The sequence below is a fragment of the Penicillium longicatenatum genome, assembly GCF_028827895.1.
Source record: "Penicillium longicatenatum strain IBT 33135 chromosome Unknown contig_2_segment0_segment0, whole genome shotgun sequence".
Classification (NCBI taxonomy): domain Eukaryota; kingdom Fungi; phylum Ascomycota; class Eurotiomycetes; order Eurotiales; family Aspergillaceae; genus Penicillium; species Penicillium longicatenatum.
The window spans coordinates 4,050,035-4,073,239 of record NW_026643120.1 but is presented as its reverse complement, the minus strand read 5'-3'; the positions used below and the strand labels follow the sequence as shown (position 1 = coordinate 4,073,239).

General features: G+C 49.3%; 6 protein-coding genes across 6 annotated transcripts; 4 read left to right on the top strand and 2 right to left on the bottom strand.

Moving 5' to 3' along the window:
* Positions 1 to 6,716: 6,716 nt before the first annotated feature.
* On the top strand, positions 6,717 to 10,501 carry N7484_004038 (putative cell division control protein Cdc25; the record flags this gene model as incomplete). Its single annotated transcript, XM_057114458.1, has 2 exons — positions 6,717 to 10,092; positions 10,164 to 10,501. The coding sequence occupies 2 exons, from the start codon at positions 6,717 to 6,719 to the stop codon at positions 10,499 to 10,501; spliced, it is 3,714 nt and encodes a 1,237-aa protein (XP_056974598.1).
* A 1,499-nt stretch (positions 10,502 to 12,000) lies between these two features.
* On the bottom strand, positions 12,001 to 13,061 carry N7484_004037 (Mov34/MPN/PAD-1 family protein; the record flags this gene model as incomplete). The annotated part of the gene is made up of 2 exons (XM_057114457.1): positions 12,001 to 12,977; positions 13,037 to 13,061. 2 exons carry the CDS (start codon positions 13,059 to 13,061, stop codon positions 12,001 to 12,003), a joined length of 1,002 nt encoding a protein of 333 aa, XP_056974597.1.
* Positions 13,062 to 13,590: 529 nt separating this feature from the next.
* Positions 13,591 to 16,069, top strand: N7484_004036 (putative microtubule associated protein (Ase1); the record flags this gene model as incomplete). The annotated part of the gene is made up of 4 exons (XM_057114456.1): positions 13,591 to 13,707; positions 13,761 to 13,813; positions 13,877 to 14,091; positions 14,142 to 16,069. The coding sequence occupies 4 exons, from the start codon at positions 13,591 to 13,593 to the stop codon at positions 16,067 to 16,069; spliced, it is 2,313 nt and encodes a 770-aa protein (XP_056974596.1).
* Positions 16,070 to 16,801: 732 nt separating this feature from the next.
* On the bottom strand, positions 16,802 to 17,308 carry N7484_004035 (GNAT family N-acetyltransferase; the record flags this gene model as incomplete). The annotated part of the gene is made up of 1 exon (XM_057114455.1): positions 16,802 to 17,308. One exon carries the CDS (start codon positions 17,306 to 17,308, stop codon positions 16,802 to 16,804), a length of 507 nt encoding a protein of 168 aa, XP_056974595.1.
* Positions 17,309 to 19,026: 1,718 nt separating this feature from the next.
* Positions 19,027 to 19,380, top strand: N7484_004034 (uncharacterized protein; the record flags this gene model as incomplete). Its single annotated transcript, XM_057114454.1, has 1 exon — positions 19,027 to 19,380. One exon carries the CDS (start codon positions 19,027 to 19,029, stop codon positions 19,378 to 19,380), a length of 354 nt encoding a protein of 117 aa, XP_056974594.1.
* Positions 19,381 to 20,652: 1,272 nt separating this feature from the next.
* lysF (homoaconitase LysF) lies at positions 20,653 to 23,067 on the top strand (the record flags this gene model as incomplete). Its single annotated transcript, XM_057114453.1, has 2 exons — positions 20,653 to 20,713; positions 20,764 to 23,067. The coding sequence occupies exons 1-2, from the start codon at positions 20,678 to 20,680 to the stop codon at positions 23,065 to 23,067; spliced, it is 2,340 nt and encodes a 779-aa protein (XP_056974593.1). The 5' UTR covers positions 20,653 to 20,677.
* Positions 23,068 to 23,205: the final 138 nt, after the last annotated feature.

Genomic DNA, 23,205 nt, shown 5'->3' with positions numbered 1-23,205 from the left:
CGTGAGTTGGCTAATTCTTGTACACCGCACAAAACCCGTGTCGTGAATTCCCGGCTCCCCTCCGTGGGGCACTGCATCATTAGGAGCCCGAAGATCCGCTAGGACTAAAGACGCGGAAGACCGACGCGGTTACTTGGGAAACGCGTCTGGCGACGCCCCTCCGGGTGGAGATACGCGATGCAGCCCAGGACGGCACAGAAATGGAAGATCAGCCAGCGAGGGGGAAAAAGTACTCTTTACAGTACATCGTTCCCCCTTGACCCCTCGATGATTGACCTATCAATGTATTTCGATCTATGCAATGCAAAGCAAGCAGAATCCTACAAGTATACTTTTCGAAGGTACATTTTATACAGCAACATCTGCAGCCATCCCTTGATTTGACCGGGGGTCCCGCGCAATCGCTTCCAGCGGAGTTCTCGGATGATCATCGAAGCCTCAACGAACCTACTCCATCCGGTTACATCAGCTGAGTAGAGCGGTGGAGAACTGGCGATTTAGAAGGATACAGAAAGGGGAGGATGGTGATAGCCCTTGACTTGACCAAAAAAAATTATATTTCCAATAATGGCTCGATCCACTTCCCGATGCAGCGGTCCGACCCAGTTTCCAACGTTCTCGACCCAAGCATGAATCAAGGGAGAGAAGATGACGACGTAGTGCAGATTGAGCGGTGACTTGACCGCCTGGGATTTGGTACTTTTGTTCTTGTTATATCAAAACGACCAGTTGATGTGCCACCATTCCGATCCCTTGGTTAACGCCCAAAGCCCTAAAAATCCGACATTCCATTCTTGAGGTTCATCTGAAATGAACTGAATCTGACTGTTCAGGCTGAGGTCCGACTCCGAAACCTTATGAATCCATGATTCCACCCTAGATTGCATTTGATTACTCCGTACGGAGTAGGGAACATAAGCACGAACATTATTAAGACTTAGACCATCAAATATTTCCAAACAATAGATCTGCAGAAAGGGATCGGAATCGGCCCAGTCATCATTGAAACACTTTGACCTCGAGAACATACCCGTAGAAATGTAAGACAAAAAAAGCTCTCTATCTGTACCAAGCTAACAGCTCCACACACACCTACATTTTGTCACAGGAATCTTGGGACCGTCTTCCCCGGCGCCGGCCCCTGAACTAATGAGTTCCGGCAGCCTGCGTCTGCTCGATGGGGTCCATCGTCCCGACAACTCCTAACGAAGTGGGGGGTTAGAGTGGACACACACTGGATCCGCTGGTCGCGCCCCGCCGACGCCAGGACGGTCTGGAATTTCTGAATCTTCCTCGCTAGCAGCTCTGGTTCATTTAGCTTGCAAGATGTTGTCGAAGATGTCGGTGAGACCTCATCGTGCATGTAGTTATTCCCAACTATTTGCTTCACCGCTTCGTCACATGGCTTTCTAGGATTCGAGGTGCACATGCAGGTCCCGCTCTCTTTGGGATTTTTGTTTTATCTTTAATTTTTTTTTTTTTTCTTTTCTCGGCTTTTAATTTTCCTTTGTGCGCACTAGTTTTATCTCTTTTACACTTTCGCTAAAGATGGGGCGTTTGAAACCCCGACTTTCCGGTGCCCTGGGAAGCAACACCTCCGAGATGGAGGTTCCACTGGTGTGTGTGGGTTTCCGTGTTCACTTATGATTGATTGCCGAAAGGGTCATCGAAGGAAAGAAGCCAAATCCGAATCCGCCTGCCTAGTTCAGTCGGCTTTGTCTTTAGGATCTTCATGTCTATGTACCCGATCTAACGCCCCCAAAGGATTCCGTCAGTCCGCTTACCCGTTAATCTGTCCCGTCCCAGGATCTGGACTCGGCCCACAATCAGGGAATGTAAATTTCACATTGAACCACTATGGAAACTCCGTTTATGAAGCTTCCTTCCGGCAGTTAATTACTGGATCCAGTTAGTTTCATGAGACGTAATTGACCGCCGTTCGTTATTCTTTAATTTGCCACACTGGGGTACAGACTGGAGAATGATGAGAATCAACTATGCCAATCCCAATATCAAGCCTCATTGAATACATCACCAAATTAACGAGTGGTAGTTCATGAGACCATCCCTTGAAACCTTGGAAAGAAATGAGGGTTCCGGGGAAGTACACCCGGTCCATGGTTCACTCCCGCCAGATCGAACCAAATCAAATCACGTTCCTGATATCACAGGATTTCCGAAAGTCCAGACCGACGCAGGGCTGCTGCTGCCGCCGTGTACGTGGCATTATCTCACCGTCATTATTCCCCAATTCCAGGATTTGGTTTTAGTAAATTTTAGCCTGATGCAGGGGATGCATAAGATAATCAATCTCCCTTGTCCTAGTTATCAGCGCGAGGACCTTGGTCATTTTCAATAATCTAAATTATTGGACCTTTTTTTTTTTTTTGCAAACGTACGCCCCGCGCCGATGTGCTTCGGAATTTTCTCGAAGGGGTGGAACACCCCAATCCTTGGGAGTGGAAAAGAAACGGAGAACCCAGCGACCTTTTTTCCTAGACTAAGTTCAGAGAGCGGAGCTGTAGGCTTGCTACTGACGATACATATCGTAACCGGCAACTCCACCCAGTCTAGCGAATAATCTATCGAATGCAACGGCTTGGAAGCTCTTCCTCCACGCGTGTGAGTGGAGCAGCAGCAGGAGGGGATCACCACAGATTGGCTCCGTACATTCTACATATGTAGAAAGAGGGGCGTTGTGCAAGATTGATGTTCATGAACGACAGCTCTGGGTCCGCCTCCTGGCATGGGGGAACAATTGCGATTATGAAATTGGGAAAGGGGCAATGAAAATGATGATTAGGATCAGCGGTCGGGCCCGACACTCTGGATACACAGGGGCTAGACAGTGCTCCGCGATTGGATGCCCGCTGCCCCGAGCGGCAGGATGAGTCTCCATTGGTACTGGAATCCCGTCCGGCTGGGTAAGCTGCAATGATGTCGTCCACCGAGAGAGGTTCCTGAGATTCCCGTTATGTCCACTCCTGCAAGGAACAGGGGACGAGGATTGGCGGTGGCAAATTGGCCCAGGCAAGCTCTTGCGGAGGGTTGCTCTGGTGGGTAAGCTTGGTTGCTTGGCACCCACAGCAGCTTTGTAGCTGCCTTGTAGGGAGAGGTGCCCGCTCGAGTGGAAGGTATGGTGTGGCTATTCGCACCTTCATCTGTAATTGGAAATTGAGACATTCACAAATAAAATTCAACAATTAACGTTGAAGCTGTCCACCGTTGTCCTATATTTTCGTCTATAAGCAAAATCAAATGAAGGTTAATGGGTTTCGTGGTTAGATGCATGGGCATGTGTACTCCATGTCTGTAGGAATATATATAGTCCTGGGGTAATACACACATCTGCTTATGTCCACTGGACGTTTGTTCCAACAACTCCCAATAGAACTTCAATTAATGTCCTCATTAGCAAGAATAGATTGAATTTACCTTTTTATTCAAGCATTAAGCCATTTCTCTGAAATCTGCGGATGTGTTTTCTTTTGTTGTATCGACATGTAAATGCCTTAAAAACCGTGTGGATAATAAGTGGACTCGGACTCGTGGGACTTGACAGCTTGACCCACCACTCACGTCCAAAAGTGTATCCATGGATGGATCTCGATCCGATTCCTTATCCATGGATGTTTAAATATAGTAATTGGGGGGGAAGAAACATCAGGAATGATGTCTAGCTAGGAATCAATGCTTCCTCCTGGCTGGTCCCATGCCTGGGTATGGGTGGCCGCGTGCACACGTAATGTTCCCAAAGTTGCCACAAGTAACTTGAGACACAATCAACATATGACAATGATCCACTACCCACGTGCTCATCCGAACAAGCCAGCATATGCAGTAATATGATGGCACAAAACTAGTGTTTATACCCGATATACAGCTCGTGGTCAATGGCCATACCCACAGGTAAAACGTGCTGATAATAACGGTCTGACCATTCGGGAGCTTACCCCTGCTCAAGTTTGAGATCACAGTGTCTGTTGAATCTAGACTCAATGAAGCGGCTACCGTTCCATGGAACCATGAACCTTTCCCATTTCACATGGAAATAAGCCAGTTCGCCCCCTGACCCCGCAACCAAAACAAGCGATCTACTCTGGTCTACAGGAACCATAGTGGTCCGAGAACAAAGAGCGCGTTCACTCCACCAGACTCGAGAATCCCAACAAAGTCACCGAATTTCTTGCGGACGCAGCCCGAGGAAAAACGATGTCCAGGTCATGGCAACGCCAACCTTGGAATAATCCTTGCTCGAAAATAAAACGGCTCCGAAATAACCCCAGCAGACCGGTTCTCGGCGCACTTTATTACGCCTAGCTCGAGGGCGATGGCCAATTGTTTTGAATTAATTGTCAGGGAATATATTCCTGCCACATGGCAGGTATTACCGACGGGAGAAGATGCTATGAGTGATTATTTTATAGGGTTTGGTGCCTAGCCACAGTAGAGTTCGATATCGCGCATGAAACGGAATTAACCCCAACTTGTAAAATCAATTCGGTCAATAAGTTTGTTTTCAAGGTTCTCACCCGGGAATACGATGCCGGTTCCCATAACATTGAGGGGAAACTACTGAGTTGCCAGTGAGCTAATTATACTTCGTGGTCAAAATTTAGGAATCTTACCGTGCCCAGCCTTGGTATTCGATATAAGATCTTCAGACTAGTGAAAAGAACACCAAATAATGACCGATTCGGTGGTACAAAGTGAGGCGATGAACATTTTACCCCATGAACAAGGCGATCCCCGATGTATTGGGAAGTCCCATCGTTGCGATGACGTGAATCACACTTTATTAACAACCTAGCATAATCCATATGGCCGACCGGGTTCTGCCGACCCCGTTTTTCTGCATGGGGTATATTCTCCTGAATCTCAACAGACTTTGGGTTCAACGGAGGCATGGAGTAGCCCCAACCCTTGTCACTGCTCCCTGTCAGCAAACGCCGAGTGCACACCAACCATGTGCCGTCGCCGCGCGGATTAATTTGTGTTTATGCAGCCACCATCAACGAAAGGGACAGGGACGTCAGCGTGATTTCAAGTTGACTTTGAGCTTCGGACATCGGCGGAAGCTATGCCAGCCACAACAATTTAATATGGGTTCGACCTTCTAGAATAGTTCTGGAACGTATTGGTTCCCCTGTAGCTTTGGTGTGGCTTAGTGGGTCGTACAAGGTAAAAGCCAACCGTTGATTTTTTTTTTCCGTCTCGGAGCAGGTTTGTTCTATTGTGTTGCCGGAGTATCATATAATTCCTGACCGGGGGTAGCAAAGTATGCTTTTTCGTTGCTTATCTAGCTTGGTTGAATATTGTCCCAGGTGTGATGGATCCACGCTGTGTGAATGTATTTCACCTGCTGGTCAACAATTATTGATACCGGGGAGGATTTAGCTTTTCTGCCCCTTGCTTTGACTGTTTTTTCCCTTGTCTTATCAGTCTTTGGGATTCTGATAGTTCCGCGGACCATTTTATCGTTTCGATCTTCCTTGTACCCACTTACCAGAACTTCCCCTGACGAGTACTCAACCGGGGAAAACCAGTATTCCAGTTGGATAAAACAGACGTATAACGCATAGCAGCAAGGACAGCTAGGAGTTTCCTATTGGGTCACTGCACGGGTGGACAGTGAAGTTGAGAGTTCATGCTCCGAAAACCCACCTATGTGTCAAATCAGCGTGAACCGCGCCGGATCCACATGGGCGCACTTTTCACGAAACGAAAGCCGGCGTAATACGCTTTGTTCTGGATCTTTAAGGTCTCTGGGGCATTTTTCATAGGGCAAATGGCATGATGGGAAGGATGCCAGTTTTTTTTTCGTGATTGTCTTGGATTTCATTTGGTTATTTCTTTTTTTTTTTTTTTTTTTTTTTCTTTGCCCCTTCCTGGTCATTTCGCCCCTCATAATCGCGGGGATGTGACTGTAACGGGGCGAGTATACTGTCACACTGTTGGTAGAGATGGTCATGTCCTACCGCGTTATTTTGAGGCGCGGTTGGCGATTATGTGATTATCAAAACAATACAAGAGTGGATTTCTTCCCCCCTAGGGCTTCCTTGAGCCCATAGCGCGTGAACGTGCCACGGTAGATCCAGAGCCTGTCGGGTTGATGGAGTGCTCCGTTATGGAGCCGGGTGCTCAGACATTGGTAACGCACTGTGTTGCTGTGTACCCGCAAAGGCAAGATAACACGGCCCTAGAGGATTACGGAGAAAAATGACTCGAGTGACATATGCAGCAAAGTGGCTTTCGAAAACCAACATTGATGTCAGATTGCATTAGATATGTAAAGTGTGTGAGATGCCGTATTCCGTACTCTATGAAAACGGTAATAATACCAATAATACCCGCGGCAGATACAATGCATACAGACTTGACTGCTGCTTTCTCTCACGGAGTAGACGCCTTATCCGTCCCGCCTCCACTCCCTGACTCTCCCACTCCTGAAATTGTTACGAGCTTCTTCACACTCTCCCCTTCATGGCTTAAGTCAGATCTGCGTGGTTTATTGTGGTTGCACTGTCGTGAGCACTCGGACACAGTCATCTTCTCCCCAACCCCCGGAAAGTGGGTTGCAAAAATTACCCACCCGCGCCCCTCTCCCAACAGCACAGTTCAGTCATGAGCCTCCCGCAACTGTGAGAGTGAGAGAAGAAATACCACAAAGTACGGTCCCGACCGGTACAGACTCAACTCCCAGTTGAGACTTCCTTATGTACGAATACCGTGCAGTGGACTTAGCCGTGGACTCTGCGCTGGCTGTCAAAGCCGGGGCCTTTGCGACCGCTTTCGAGTACACCAACGAACAGGCCATCACCCCCACAGCTGCATCCCGACTCCGCGGTCGGGGGACCAGCATCTCGCAGCAATCCGACCGTTTCACTCAATCCCCCCTGAAAATGGCCACCGGATATGCGGTCAGCCCCGAGCCGCCGGCACTGTTTGTGCGGGCGATGTACGACTACGATGCCGATGACCACACCAGTTTGAGCTTTCGTCGGGGCGATATCATTCAAGTCCTCAACCAGCTGGACACTGGATGGTGGGATGGAGTCATTGATAATACCCGTGGTTGGTTCCCAAGTAACTATTGTACCATCATCACAGAGGCGGACGACTTCGGTGAGCAAATGTTAAATGCGCAGGAAGAGGAGGACATGAGCGCAGAATCGGGAGTCGAAGATGATTATGGGAATGGACACGACGAGGATGACGAGCTGGACTCGGCGGGCAATTCGCGCGACTCGCTGCCCATCCTACCGATCGAGGGTGTTCCCGCGCAACAGGAGCAAGAGGAGGCCGCATTTTGGATCCCGCAGGCGACACCGGACGGCCGTCTCTTTTACTTCAACACTCTAACCGGATACTCGACCATGGAGCTACCATTTGAAAATCCCACCGGTGCGAATGAAAATGGCCCTCGAGATCGAACCAACTTTTTCGTCCCTGACCAGACGCGGCCGCCCCCTGAGTTGATGGCGCGTGGATTTGAGAGGGACGAAGATGAATACGACGGCTCTGCATCGGAGGCAGAAGGAGAGTCGCTGTTGCTGACTTCGCATGACTCCATGTCTCGTCGTCGTCAGTCTTTGATGGACGGTGTTTCACCTGCTACCTCCATGGATTCATTATATCCCCCGGGGCCAAAGGATTTCAAACCTTCACAGATGAACAAGAGTCCTCAGCCATCATTCAGCAGCGCTGGGGGCACTACCAGCACTAACACTTCTGTCGCTGAAATCATCTCCCGACCTTCCATTTCTTCCAACACGCCTTTGCATTTTGTAGATGATGGCTTCATCCCGCCCGTGGCTTGGCCCACACTGGTTGATAACATGCGGTTTGCCGTCGAAGCTTACCGCCAAACTCTGCTTTCAGGCGAACGATCGGAGTATGTAAGAAAGGCCGAGGACATCTCTGATCATCTGCGCATGCTTTTGGCCGCTGGATCCGATACCACTGATAATCATTCCGGCAATCCGTCTATCATCTCCACCAACAAAGCGCTTTATCCTTACTTCCGAGACATGATGTCGAAATTCTCGAAATTGGTTCTCTCGTCACATATCGCCGCCGCCGACTGGCCTGGCTCTGATTCAGTCAACAAGTGCCTTCAAGAAGCGGACGGTGTCATGCAAGGAGTGTACGGTTATGTTGATGTTGCGCGCCAGCAGTGCGGGGACAACATTAACAGAATCGTTCCTGGCTTTGTCAGTGGCAGCTCTTGCGGTGGTAGCTGGCAAAACAACGGAGTTTCTTTGAATGCAGCTGGCCCCACCTCTTTCCTTGTTCCCGAGGGTGGTGATTCTCGAACCGAGCCGTCAGTATCTCTGGACTCTGCCCTATTGGATCACATTGATATACTCAGGAGATCATTTGTGGGCTGTATTCGTCGACTTGAAGAGCGATTGATAGTGAACCAAAAGATCGTGACTGTGAGTGAGCATGCAGAGATCGCAGATGCTGTCTCGGCCGCTGCAATCAAGGTTGTTGAGCAGTTCCGTCCTTGGATCTCCACCGTGGAGTCGATCAACCTTGTGCCTCTTGGTACCAGTTTCCAGAATCCTCAACTAGTGGACTTCAGCTTGCAGAAGCAACGAGTATATGATGGCATTGGCGATTTCATCTTGAGTTGTCAAGCAGTCTCTGCTCCACTTCCTGATGAGTGGGCTGAGCTTCGAGGTGATTCCCTTGATGACCGAATCACTGCTGTGCGGAGTGTGGCCAAGCAAGTGGAAAACTATGTCTCTCAGATTGGCTTTTCGCTGTCTCTTCTTCTTGAACAAATACCCGATGATCAATCGTCCGTGACCCGAGTTGATAGTCGTCTAGAGGAGGAGGATGAGTCGCTTAACAAGACTACTCACAGTCGCAGTGAATCCAAAACCAATATATCCTCAGAGTCCATTGGCATCCCGTCTTCCTATGCCCCTGGAAAGGAGCCTGGAAAGGTGCGCCGCAACATGGATAAGGCTCAGAGATTCTTTGGACAAGCGCCACCCACAACCGTCACCCGTGAGCCGGTCCAGCAGGAACCTGTAAGAGAACCTGAAGAGACGCCGTGGTTCCTGAAGATGGATCACGAGGCCGAAGTGTTCTACGATACCAAGAGTGACTCTCCTATTCTTAAGTGTGGAACACTGGCCGGCTTAGTCGAGCACCTCACACGCCATGACAAGCTTGATGCATCATTTAACAACACATTCCTCCTTACCTATCGCTCCTTCACGACTGCCTGCGAACTTTTTGAGTTGATCGTGCAGCGCTTTAACATACAGCCTCCCTTCGGCTTAAATGCCGATGACATGCAAATGTGGGTCGATCGCAAACAAAAACCTATCAGATTCCGGGTGGTCAATATCCTTAAGAGTTGGTTTGATCATTTTTGGATGGAACCAAACGATGAAGTGCACATGGATCTCTTGCGACGTGTACATGCGTTTACCAAGGATTCCATTGCCACAACTAAGACTCCGGGTTGTCCAACTCTCCTTGCTGTCATAGAACAGCGACTTCGCGGTCAAGACACAACTGTGAAGCGCCTTGTTCCCACCCAAAGCAATTCCGCCCCGCCATCTATCATCCCGAAGAACATGAAGAAGTTGAAGTTCCTCGATATCGATCCCACCGAGTTTGCCCGACAGTTGACTATCATTGAGTCTCGCCTTTACTCCAAGATCCGACCTACGGAGTGCTTGAATAAGACTTGGCAGAAGAAGGTCGGTCCGGATGAGCCCGAGCCAGCTTCTAATGTCAAGGCTTTGATTCTTCACTCGAATCAGCTGACCAATTGGGTCGCTGAAATGATCTTGACACAAGGCGATGTCAAGAAGCGCGTGGTGGTCATCAAGCACTTCGTCAATGTCGCTGATAAATGTCGCGCCCTCAACAATTACTCTACCCTCACATCCATCATATCCGCCCTGGGAACAGCCCCTATCCATCGGCTGGGCCGCACATGGGGCCAGGTCAGCGGCCGCACTTCTGCAATTCTAGAGCAGATGCGCCGACTGATGGCCAGCACGAAGAACTTTGGCGAGTATCGTGAAACCCTGCATCTTGCCAACCCTCCTTGTATTCCTTTCTTCGGTATGATATACACCTGAGCACATAACCTGGTGTCTTCTCCTTCTACTTATAGTGGCTAACACTAACCTTAGGTGTCTACCTCACGGATCTGACATTTATCGAAGATGGTATTCCATCCCTCACGCCATCAGAACTGATCAACTTCAACAAACGGGCCAAGACTGCCGAAGTTATTCGGGACATTCAGCAGTACCAAAATGTGCCTTATCTTCTTTCGCCAGTCCCCGAACTCCAGGATTATATTCTCAGTAATCTACAAGCCGCCGGTGATGTTCACGACATGTATGACCGGAGTCTTGAAATTGAACCTCGGGAGCGTGAAGACGAGAAGATTGCAAGGTATGCTGACTCTTCTAGCAATAAGCCCAACACCATGCTTTTTGCGAGTACCGTCGCACTATTGCGATAATCATGTTCAATCTACTTTTGTTTTTGCTTTCCCCTCCCTTCTCCCCCTTCTGGGATGTGGTGTTTGGCTTTTTTCGGCGATACCCAAATTTGACCTCCCATTTTCGGTTCTTATTTCCGGTGACGACCGTGTGGCTTTACAAACCTGTTTTGAGCGTTGAAACTAACCGCTTTTGACTATAACTCGTAGATTGCTTTCTGAGTCAGGTTTCCTGTAGTTGTGGCGGTGACCCCTTGTCAAGCTACACCTGCAGGTGCCCGTGGCCAATCGAGGCGCTAATGCTCCATCTTTCGCCACACTCGACAGCGCTCCAATCACATCAATGCGATACCTGATCGTCGTCTACCTCCGCGGGCAATGTTTCACCACTGGGTGATTAGCAGGGGCTAGCAAGAGTCATTTCGGACACGTCTGACTCCTGCGACCGCGGCCTAGCCGCTGCCTAAGATCCTGCGTACATACTATCCACGCATCTGGTTTGATGGACCTCTGATACCCCGCGACTCTGTGGGGCCAAATCGGTTCTTTGAAGATTGTCAATGACCTAATCGCCGCAAACATCAAACTTTCATGCACCGTACCGCTGCATACATGTGTCTTCGACTTTTTCGTTTCATATACCTTTCTGTTTGGCATAGAATTTTTCTGGGATTCGACCGGCTGTTTCTTTTTGCGCTTTGAAATATCCCCAAGGGGATCGTCTTGTCTAACTCCTCATATACTCGATTGTCGCACATACTGGCCATTTTTTGTGTATATTCTGGCCTATTTGTGAACAGCTTCTCTTATATATCCTTTTCGTTATGGCCAAGGGGGTGGGAAGGGGAGATGGGATGATGTGAAACCTTTCGGAAAGATAATGCCTTGACGCCGTCTTCTATTAATGATATGTCACGACCCTTTGACTGAAGTTCCTGTCAAATCCGTGAAATTTTGACAGGTTGACTTTTTCTATGACCAGGAACCCATTTATCATCGTTCTTGGCTCGCTTCTTTGTACCCATCTATTGTTCGAACAACTATTTACTATACATACTCATTATCTTGCGACTCCTTGCGGCAATGTAAGCGCTTGGGGCTATCTCGTATCTCCGTTTTTAAGCAGCGCGAAACTTGTAATAAGGTAAAGCTAGCTTAAATACTTGACAGGGACCTCGGAATATTTCCACGGCTAGGCCGCTTGGATGATAGATCATATGCACCTGGACATGCCTAGCCCCCTGCAGGGTCGGTATTTGTAATTGATAAAGTGGCTCTACACACATATTATCGAGCAAATTCTGCATTTCATTTTCCGGGTGGAGATAGATGCTCTTTGGGCATGATTCATAACTTTACTTGAGAATAGACTGGACTCCTGAAGATATGAAAGATTGCCCTACCCAGCGCCAAAGACACCAGTTCAAATCTGTAGCCGAATGCGAAGATGAAAGATAGCGTGACAGTCGTAGCAATATCTATGTGGTTGAGGCATCATTGCCTGGTCATGAGACTTGGGGCTAGGTTGCTGGCTTTGACTGCTCCTCAACATTCCGGAAGAGCTTCAACTTCACCTCAGATGCCATAAGACCTTTGACCTCCTCCGATACAATCCGTTGGCCGCCTCGTACAACCTTTTCAAGCTGTTGGTCCTTGACCGCAGACCCACCAGGACGCGAGCCAGAATTTTCAATCTGTCTCGAAACCTTACGTAACTTATCACTGAGATCGATCATCTGCTTGCTACCGTAGTCACGAGAAGCGAATAATGGACTCTGACTGAGCGTAGAAACCCAATATTTGTTCCAGAGCAATGACAAAATATCCGAATCAAGGGTACTCTTGAAATGTGTCGTTTCAAGCGAATAATAACGATTGGCATGCGTTCCGAAGTCCTCCGCTTTGCCAACAGGAATAGTCTGAAACTCATCATCTTCATGAGCCTCCTTAGCAGGCGTGAAATCCAGAGGGAAAGTCCTGAAGGACCCAATCTCCACCTTACCCGCCGAGATCGTTCGGTCAGGGTCAATGACAACAGCCACAAACGGGCCGGACATTTGCTGCGTCTGTTGCGTCGCCACATCAATACCCGATAGCCAGCATCCGTACCCCGGATGACTATGGTACCAACCAACGGCGTTATCCACCCGCCCCGCATCCCGGCAAGACTGCAGATAAGACACCATGTATTCGTTCGCTTCGTCTTGAGCATTCACCCGTGTCTCTGTACCTTCGACAGGGAGTCTGAATGCATCTGTCACCACGAAGGTTTCTGGGAGGATGTAGCCTTGCATTAGACCCATCACTTCGAGGGATCCACCTGAGCGCGCATGCATCACCATTTTTAATAGTGCCGTTGCGGAGATTCGGACATATTTGAAATAATAGGGGTCTTTGGCCCATGGTCGTTCATCATTCAGCCTTTTTTGTGTTTCTGCGTCGTATTGATATAGCGCATCGCGTTGGGGGTCGAAGACACTGATCGAGTTGTCAAGCTCTGCGTTGATTGGTGTTAGTTTGATGGAGCTATTGACGTCCCGGGTAAGGAGTACGAACCCCAGGACTGCTGTGCAGCCTGCATTCTGACGAAGTATTGATGGCGGCAGATAACTAAGATTCCTTTGAGGGGTTGAAGGCGAGGGGGAAAGGGAATGAGGGACAATAAAGTCTATGGAGGGGATCAATCAGCTTGGTTGATGGAGCGATGACCGTGGAGAAAAGCGGTGGGGCAGAGAGGGGCAGAATGGAAGGGCGGTGTGATAGATATGCTTATCTAATGGGCACACACCAGCTGAAAACCATCGGGTGACTCAGCCGTTGCCCCGGACAACGATCGGCGCCAAACATCGGGGCTTTCCTTGATGAACCTGTTATCATTCAGCCCTCTAGCTGATTCTCCATTCCCCTCATAAACACACCCACTTCTTCATGTCTCGCATCTGACAACTCACTTCCCAAACCCACCTTCGTTTTTGAAAGTTTGGTTCCGTGTGTCGGGACACTCTGGGTTCTATTTGTTGATACCCTCGGAGTTGCAGTCGACCTGTTGTTGGAAGTGAATCACATTCCTTGATTCGAATTACTTTTGCTCCCGATCAGGGCTCCAAGAAATGGCTGTCGACACAAGCTACCTGACCACTCAGGTCAACAATATTGTGGAGCAGCTGCATGGTATTTTTGACGACATTGGTGTCCCTGCTCACGAGCGCGACACTCGTGAAGCAGAGGTGAGTTCTATACGAATCGCAATTGACTGTTCGCAATCTAACTCAGAACGCAGCTATTTAATGCTTTGTCGGAGAGTTTGAATAATCATCTGAAGCTTGTTGATGAGTGAGTTCATCGCCAATGGCACCAAATTTTCACATTATGCCCTTTTGCTAACGCGCCCTCAAGAGAAAAGGAGCAGATGACGCAAGAGGCCCAGCGCTTAATCACAACCATTCAACAAATAGAGGTCTCCCTCGGTGATGAAAGAGCTAATGGCCAGTATGAGCTGAATCGCGACGACGTTCGCATTACCTACCCGCTCAACCGGTGTATCGCATTCCTGCGCGAAAAGTGCGAGGGAATGACCAAGCTGCATCGTGAACGTTTCGAGCAGGTCAAGAGTATGTTCAAGTGAATTGTGATGCTGAGTATTTATGCTGACTCTTGATAGAACTTGTTGATGCGCTCGAATCCTACTCATCCCACCTAGAGGCCTCATTCCTTATCATCGAATTGCCTCCCACTGCACCAGGCTCGACGATTCCCCCAAGCTTCGATCTTTCACCCGATTATGTCACATCGCTGGACTCCGAGTTTAGTCGCGTCTACGAAGAATATCATCGTCGTGTTTCCTTCGTTCAGACTACTTCTGAGGAGATCATTAAGATGTGGGCCGAGCTTGGAACCCCCCAGGTCCAGACCGATTCCAACATCGTCAAGCACTACCGCGATTCTCCCGAGCAACTTGGCCTGCACGAAAGCGACCTTGCCAACCTGAAGGCTAGACGTGATAAGCTGATGGACGAGAAGAAGGGTCGTGAGCGCAAGATTAAGGAGCTCCGAGCAGCCGTTGAGGGCCTTTGGGAGCGCTTTGGCGTTGAGGAATCAGACCGCAAGGCATTCTTGGCCGCTAATCGTGGCTGTGGTATGCGCACTATAAACGAATTTGAGGAAGAGTTGAATCGCCTCAACGAACTGAAGAGACAAAATATGCACCTGTTCGTCGAGGACGCTCGTGTCCGATTGCAGGAGCTCTGGGATAGTCTCTTTTTCTCCGAAGAGGAGATGCTTGATTTCACCCCTGCTTTCTCTGATGTGTTCAGCGATGCTCTTTTGGAAGCCCATGAAGGGGAGATCCAACGCCTGGAAGCTCTCAAAGAACAACGCGCCCCTGTTCTAGAAATGATCGAAAAGCACCGTGGCCTGCTGGCAGACCGTGAAGCTTTGTCGACATCCAGCCAAGATGCTTCTCGTCTAATGGCCCGTGGAAACAAGGGCGAGAAACGTGACCCTGGCAAGCTTCTCAGAGAGGAGAAGATGCGAAAGCGTATTTCAAAGGACTTGCCTAAGCTTGAGGCAGACCTTCGCAAAGAGCTTGAGCATTGGGAGGATGAGTTCGGCCGGCCTTTCCTGGTCCACGGCGAGCGTTATCTTGATAACTTGACGCGCGCTGCCACAAGACCCCCGCCTCGCTCCAAGACACCCTCAGCTCCCCCTTCTACCATTAAATCCAATCCTATCCGACAGCAGCCGCCGTCGCGGCCTGGAAGCTCGATGCGTGGACCCCCTCCCCCTCGCTCCGCTACCAAGACCCCCAATGGAAGTCGTCCCGTGAAGCATAACACAATCGGATACGGTGGATCCAGGTCAGGAGCCACATCCCCCTCTAAGCTTCCTGCGCGGGCTCCTCTGAGCAATATGCCCCACGGAAACAATTCCCCTGAACGTCGCACGGGGCCTGGTACCTATTCATCCAGTACTCTCAATAGCAAGATGCTTCCACCCCGTAATGCGCCGCCCCGCATGCGTGCCTTGACCGTGGAGTCGAAAGAGCGCCATAGTCATATTTTGGAGCCCCCGCGCTGCAACAGTGCCATGTCCAACGCCTTTGTCCGGCCAGTCAGCCCAGAGGACGTGTACGATGACCGTCAGCGGTCTTTCATGAGCGCATCTGTCATGTCAAACTCTCAGCGGTCAACCGGCTTCTCACATTCATCTAGCTCTTCGTTGTCATCGCTGTCTTTGAGCTCTTCCCAACAAGGGTATCCACGCATGAATCCGTATCTGTCGCAGGCACCTCCTCCCCCTGCACTTCGCCAAACCTCCAACTCATCCACTGTCAATACCGCCACCTCCGGTTCCGAAAACTGGGAGACCTTTGATGACGGATCCGAATCTGATGTTGACTCCAGTGACATTTACTACTCCAAGTTGCGCGCTGGGCAAGGCAAGCGCTTCGCTCCAGACGATGGCTTGGACCTCATGGGCAAGAAGAGCAAGGGAATCAGAAGCGTGAGCCCAGATGGGCCTCACCCAGGCCAGGTCCTCCGTGTCGCGGGTAGTGACACCGAATGGAATGATGACTTTGAAACCTACTAATCCTGTCAAAATTTGTGATTTGCGCCTTTCATTTAACTGCGATTTTCTTACTGGCACTTCGGGCAATATTTGTGGTTACGCAATCGCTTTGTTACAGACGACCCCATGACTGGACTTGGTACGGCTCATGGCTCACGATCTACGGACGTTGACGATTCCCTTATGATTGAGCTTTCTCGGATTCCTTACGGGCTGGTGTCTTACCGCATTCAATAATCACTGACCTCGCCTTGGTTTCTCTTTCCTTTCGTGTTCAAACTTCTGACATGGATCATGTCAATACTCTTCATGCTCTGCCTTTCTTCTGTTAATTTTTCTTGTCAAATTCGTCGCTGCTTTTTGCGGTCCTTGAGGGTTGGCACTTTGTCTTTTCTTCTGTTCATTGTCTCTGAGACATGACGTCTCTCTTCAACTCTGGACAGGTTTTAATGCTGTTATCTCCTATCTCTGGTGTGGCATGGCGTTCTACTTTACTTTCTCTGTCTTATGGTTTTAGCTTGGTGCTTAGTGTTCACTTATTCCCTCCTGAGCCCTGTGGGACTCGGGATTTCTGCTGGGCCGTTCTTTCTATCTTATTATTTTTTTATTTGTTTGACTTTAGCGCAATACATACTGCTATATTCGAAACAAATTCCCCGTATGCACTGATATGATTTGCCAAACTCTAACTGAAGCTTAATTTCACTTCAAAGTCTCTAAACACAAACAATTTCTGTTGTAGCCTTTTCGTGTTTACAAATCTATTGACATCATAATCTCTCCATCTTCATCTGGTGGCGCAGTCTGCCTAAACCCAAGTCTCTGGTAAAATTGATATGGCGAATCTTCAGGCTTCACAATCTTCGACGGATTCCTACTCATCTTTCCTTCCAGTGGCGTTGACATCACCCCCAACTGCTTTGCTTGAGGGTTATGCTGTCGTATATGTGCAATCGCGAATTCTACGCCACGGCGACCGTACCCGAGACCCTGATAACGGCCATCAATCATGAATCGCCAAATGTAGTAGGCCTCTTCAGGATCCCATATTGCCATCATGAGCAGGCCGACAAGTGTCTCGTCGGCGTAGATGGCTCGTACCCACGCGTCTTCGGAGTAGTGGGCTTCACAAAGAGACCAAACGTTGGGAGCGAGATTGCCTATCTGGCCGTCTTTAGGGCTCAGGTTCGCTACCTCACGCCAGTTTTCTTCGGTGACTTCGCGGAATGTGAGAATTGAGTCCCTGCTGGGAGTGGTCATGACAGGTGTGTCTTCCATTTGATGAGAATTTGAGTGAGGCAGTGATTCGAGATCTGAGTAGGAAGAGTGATCACTTGATAGCATGAAGCAAGCACGAGTAGCGTGGCGTTGACGTTTTATGTTTTGATCTTACTATATTGTCTAGGTGTGAGATTACCCCTCTGGACCTAACCCGTCAAAACATAAAGTAGCTGAAGGTCGTATAGTAGGCCACCTGTATTTTTGGGCTGCTACAACGACACCATGACTCAATGATAGTATCCATTATTATAATGTTCAATACTGATGGTGGGCATTTGACCATCGTTTATGCCTATGAGAACTGAGAGTAGGTAATCCTCGAAGGGAGGCCTTGCATATACCTACCTCTACATATGAAGTGAGTCACCCAGTGGGTCCATTGCAACATCGCTCGCAGAATTGCATGAAAGTAGAATCAAAATAGATGAAAAGCTAGAACAAATAGCTCTAGGAAAGAAGAAAAATACTAATTTGTGGTAACTTAAATGGGCTTCACTCTAGCCCATGGACGGCAAAGGCACTAACTATTTTTAGACTAGCGTGCTTCGGGACAAATCTGGGGGAGGCTGTTCTCGAGCATAACAGCGCGTTTTCTGTATGATACTACTGCTATACCTTTTCACTAATTCACCCAATTCTTAATCTCCTATGTACGTCAAATTTTCACCTCGTACAGTACCCGTGGCATTATGAGTCATGGCAAGAAAAAACTCGAAATCAGGTGAGTGGCCATGGTATCCACTCCCTTCTACGGCTCACATCTATCTCGCCACTCGGTCCGAGGCATCATGCTATGAGGCATATACGTTCTAGGTCTAAGATCCACAAATTGGGTCATCGTGCGGAAAAATTTTCAAGGGTGGTAATCTGGCCTTGCGGAAGTGTTGATCTTCGCAGTCAGGACGCCTCTTTCATTTGTATGGACACTGAGTAATCGCAATTGATGGGGTTTCAGGATACATTGGAAGGAGAACACTATCAAGGCACTGGCATGGATAACTTCATGGAGCCTCGACATAGGCATATACATATGAAGTCGTACATAGTTCTAGTCTACGGGTACCTGGGCAGAGACTCGCAAAATGCGGGGGATGTTCGGCCCCCGCAGCAAATTGGAGCAGCATCATGGGACCGAGTCATTTCCCGCAAATTTCTGAAAAAGTCTGGAAATAGCAACGATTAAATAAGAGAAATTGCACAATCCACGAGATGAAACGTAATTATCCCACACGTGCGTGGTCACTTGACCCGTTTGCGTGATAAATTACCTAAAAACTCGGTTTGCCTCGGGACTGTACTTACCCGATTGAGCCGTGCCTTCCGTTTATAGATGAAATCCAGTCTAGAACTCCAAATTTTTACGTGATTGCACCGAACATTCCATGGTGATCCCCCCGCCCATAATTGCGCAGTCCAGTGGGTCGGAATAGCGTCATGATGATCTGCCTCCCCCGCAAAATCTCTATAAATTGAGTTGTTCCCCAGAATTCAATACCGATCATCATTCAGCCTATTTGCAGAGTACTCTACTATACATTACTCTTACGACCTTATTCCACAAGTCCAACTTCTGGAATTTTCCATTCAACTTCCATTTACTCCAATTCTACCACGGTTCAATGTGAGTATCGGTCCTCCATGCCTATAGTCTTATAACAGTAACTTATACGTTATTCTCTAGTCAATCCTCTTTCATCATGACACAAACCTGGAAGTGCGACCAGTGCGGTCTTCCCGGCGTCCGTTTATCCACAAGCCAAGACTCCAATGATTCCAGTCGGGCATACTACAAGTGCATCCCATGCAACCGCTCCTTAGGCCCTTGCCCTTGCACTACACCTGGAGCCAGGACAACCTCGACGTGCCCTTGTGGCGAACGCGGTGATGCCGATTCACCAGGTCTTGACGTCCCTCGCGGTGTCTCCATGCTTCCTATTGAGAATCTTCACAACCCTGACTCGGGCTTCGATGAAGATTGGGAGTCAAATTGCAAGCCAGGCTATATGGTTTCAAGATTCAAGGCTGCTGGCCATGAGTTGCTTTGGGCGTGAAAGTGTTGCACAGGCATTTTGAGTTTTTTCTTTGTATTCATTAGCGAGTCTTGTATCAAACAAGACATTACACTCGAGTGTTGCTTTGACGCGATGGTGCGATTTTTCGAGTAAAAAGTTAATATGTCAATAATACGATGGTCTTCAGAACAATTACCAATTCATCTTTTCTGCTTGCATTTGATAGCTACTCTTTTATGCGTCGTAGTAAAATTTTGATGTGCGTTGGCCACTCAAACTTTTGTTAAGGTGGTGTTGCCACTAAGCTTGGCATTGTCACACGGTATTTGTGCCTCGCCATATCCATTTTTTAAGCTCATAATTGGCCTGCCAACAGGTAGAAAATCCTCAGAGTTTGGTTCAACCTATCAGCTCATTGGTCAGTCAGTGATGGTTCACGGAATATGGAATAATAAAGAAGATTTATCGCCCAGGTGATTGGAATCGGCTTATTCAAAAGGCCATGTTCTTTTGCGTTGAAAGCGTTGGGTTTGTTTGCATGGGATGTTTCGTTTGTCAAAGGCACGATATCTCCAAATCAGGAAGGCGTGATTTTCGATTACAATCCTCCTTCTCTTTTCTGGATTCCAAAACTTCTCTTCTTGATATCTATTGCCCTCGTTCACTCTCCTTACATGGCCCGTTATCTTCGATCTATCATCTATGTCGTGAATTCTCTCCACTTGATTTTATCGAAGTATAGTTGGCGGCTGCATAACAGTCCTGTGAATTCAAAACATGTAATTCTCAGACACCTAGGATACTAGGGCCTCGGGGAAGTGGCACTTCATCGATTGCCAATTACCAATGTGTCAGGCAAGCACATAGCAATGATCCTTGCTATACAACATGTGGGGCTTTGATATTCTGGGGTTATACTGGAGCATAGTTATCATTACGTACATGTGGATTTATCCACTCGTATGGAGTATTTCACGCGCTATGCCTAGATGTGACATCATGACATAAAATATAGGAAAGCTAAAGAGAAAAATGGAGCGTCAAAGCCTGGTCAGATTCTACATAACGATTTAAACGTGCGCATAATCAGTCGTATGAGTCCTATAATGCATCGGAACAGAGAAGCCGTTCCCCACAAGTTCTGGATTTTTGGTGGATCGACAATATCACGTGCCCCATTGTGCTTTGAAATCACGAGACAGGCTTTGGCTGGGGAAAGGGGATCGAAGGTCACATGATTTGAGTGCCCCGGTGCCGGCGCCGATTCTTGGCAGGTCTGCAGGCGAAATTTCCTTAGTGACTCACCTACATATCTGTTTTCATATAGTTGATCAGCATGGCTAGGCATCTGTGTGCGCTGATGCGCCGGCCTGTGAGTACCTATTATTCTGAAAATCACTATTTTTGATCTGACGTTCCTAGGTTTGGCGCCGGCCTCTTCTGACTCCATCGGTCGCCCTCCCGACTAGAAGAATTCAGCCTCAATTGCGATCAATTGCGACTCCCCTCGCTCCTCGCTCGCTTAGCACAACCGCCATCGCTCAAGCTGAAGCATTGAACTCCCAACAAGGCGCTCCCTCAATCAATTTCTCTGAGATTGAGACCGAGACCGAGAAGCGGACACCGCAGACCTTGACAGAGAAGATCGTCCAGCGCTATGCAGTCGGTCTCCCTGAAGGAAAGTTCGTCCGTAGCGGAGACTACATCAGCCTTGCACCCCAGTACTGCATGACTCACGATAACTCGTGGCCCGTTGCCACCAAGTTCATGTCCATGGGAGCTACACAGGTTCACAACCGCAAGCAGATCGTCATGACCCTTGACCACGATGTCCAAAATACCAGCGAAGCGAACCTCAAGAAATACAAGCAAATCGAGACATTTGCGGCACAGCATGGCATTGACTTCTACCCTGCGGGCCGAGGTATTGGACACCAGGTCATGGTTGAAGAGGGATATGCGTGGCCAGGAACCATGGCTGTTGCCTCTGATAGCCACAGCAACCACTACGGTGGTGTTGGTTGCCTTGGTACCGCTGTTGTGCGCACAGATGCTGCTAGTATCTGGGCCACTTCGCGCACATGGTGGCAGATTCCGCCCGTTGCGCGGGTCACACTCACCGGAACCCTTCCAGTGGGCGTGACCGGTAAGGACGTGATTGTCGCGCTGTGTGGACTGTTTAACAGCGACGTCCTCAACCATGCAATTGAGTTCACCGGTTCCGAAGAAACCATGTCAAGCCTTCGGGTGGATAGCCGAATGACTATTGCCAATATGACAACCGAGTGGGGCGCGCTCACTGGTCTGTTCCCCATCGACCGAACCCTAGAACGCTGGCTACGATACAAGGCTACCGAGGCAGCTATGCTTGATGACCGGACAACTCGCGAACGTATTACCCATGAGCGTGTCGACGAGCTGTTCGCCAACCCCCTCAAGGCTGACCCCGATGCTCAATACGCTAAGCAGCTCTACCTCAACCTTTCCACCCTCTCGCCTTATGTCTCAGGACCCAACTCAGTCAAGGTCGCCACCCCATTGAATGAGCTCGTCCAGCAGAACATCAAGGTGAACCGCGCGTACATCGTCTCTTGTACCAACTCACGTGCTTCCGATATCGCAGCCGCCGCTAAAGTCTTCAAGGACGCCGCCAAGGAGAACAATGATGTGATCCCCAAGATTGCCGATGGTGTTCAACTGTACATTGCTGCAGCTTCCGCCCCCGAACAGGAAGCCGCCGAGGCTGCTGGTGACTGGCAGGCTCTGCTCGACGCCGGTGCGCAGCCACTGCCTGCTGGTTGCGGACCGTGTATTGGTCTAGGAAAGGGCCTCTTGGAGCCCGGCGAGGTTGGAATCAGTGCCAGCAACCGTAACTTCAAGGGACGTATGGGCTCGCGCGACGCCAAGGCATACCTGGCCAGTCCCGAAGTCGTGGCTGCCAGTGCCCTCAGTGGTCTTATCTCTGGCCCCGGTGCCTACCAGGTGCCCGAGGGCTGGTCCGGCGTGGAGCATGGATTCGGCACTGGTGCCGAACCCTCTACCGAGAGCGCCTTAGACAACATGATCCAGCAGATGGAATCCCTGATCGACCGTGTCGAGTCATCCGCCGGAGGTGAAGAGAAGGCTGCCACCGAGATTCTCCCTGGCTTCCCCGAGAAGATCAGCGGCGAGATCGTCTTCTGCGACATGGACAATCTCGACACCGATAACATCTACCCTGGAAAGTTGACATACCAAGACAACGTCTCGAAGGAGGATATGGCGCTCGCCTGCATGATGAACTACGACCCTAACTTCAAAGAGATCGCCAAGCCCAACGACATCCTTGTCTCCGGTTTCAACTTCGGCTGTGGCTCCTCCCGAGAGCAGGCCGCCACCGCCATCCTGGCTAAGAAGATTCCCCTTGTCGTGGCTGGTAGCTTCGGCAACATCTTCTCCCGAAACAGTATCAACAACGCGCTTATGGGGCTGGAAGTCCCGCGTCTTGTTGAGCGTCTACGTGCTACCTTTGCTGACTCTGAGCGCCAATCGACCCGCCGGACTGGTTGGACCCTGACCTGGGACGTGAAGCGTAGCTCCGTTGAGGTGCGCGAGGGAGAGAATGGAGAGAGCTGGACTGAGCAGGTCGGCGAGCTACCCGCCAATGTGCAGGCCATTATTGCGGCTGGTGGACTCGAGGCTTGGGTCAAGGACGAGGTTAAGAAGGCGGCGACCAAGTCGTCCTAATCGGGGTATATGAGGAATATAAAAAACGGCATTAGAATATTGTGATGTGCTCACTTTTGTAACATAGTGAAAAAGAGAAGTAGATGGGATGCCGGAAAAAGAGCGAATTGTTTAAATGCATAAATGGAAGATATTTCC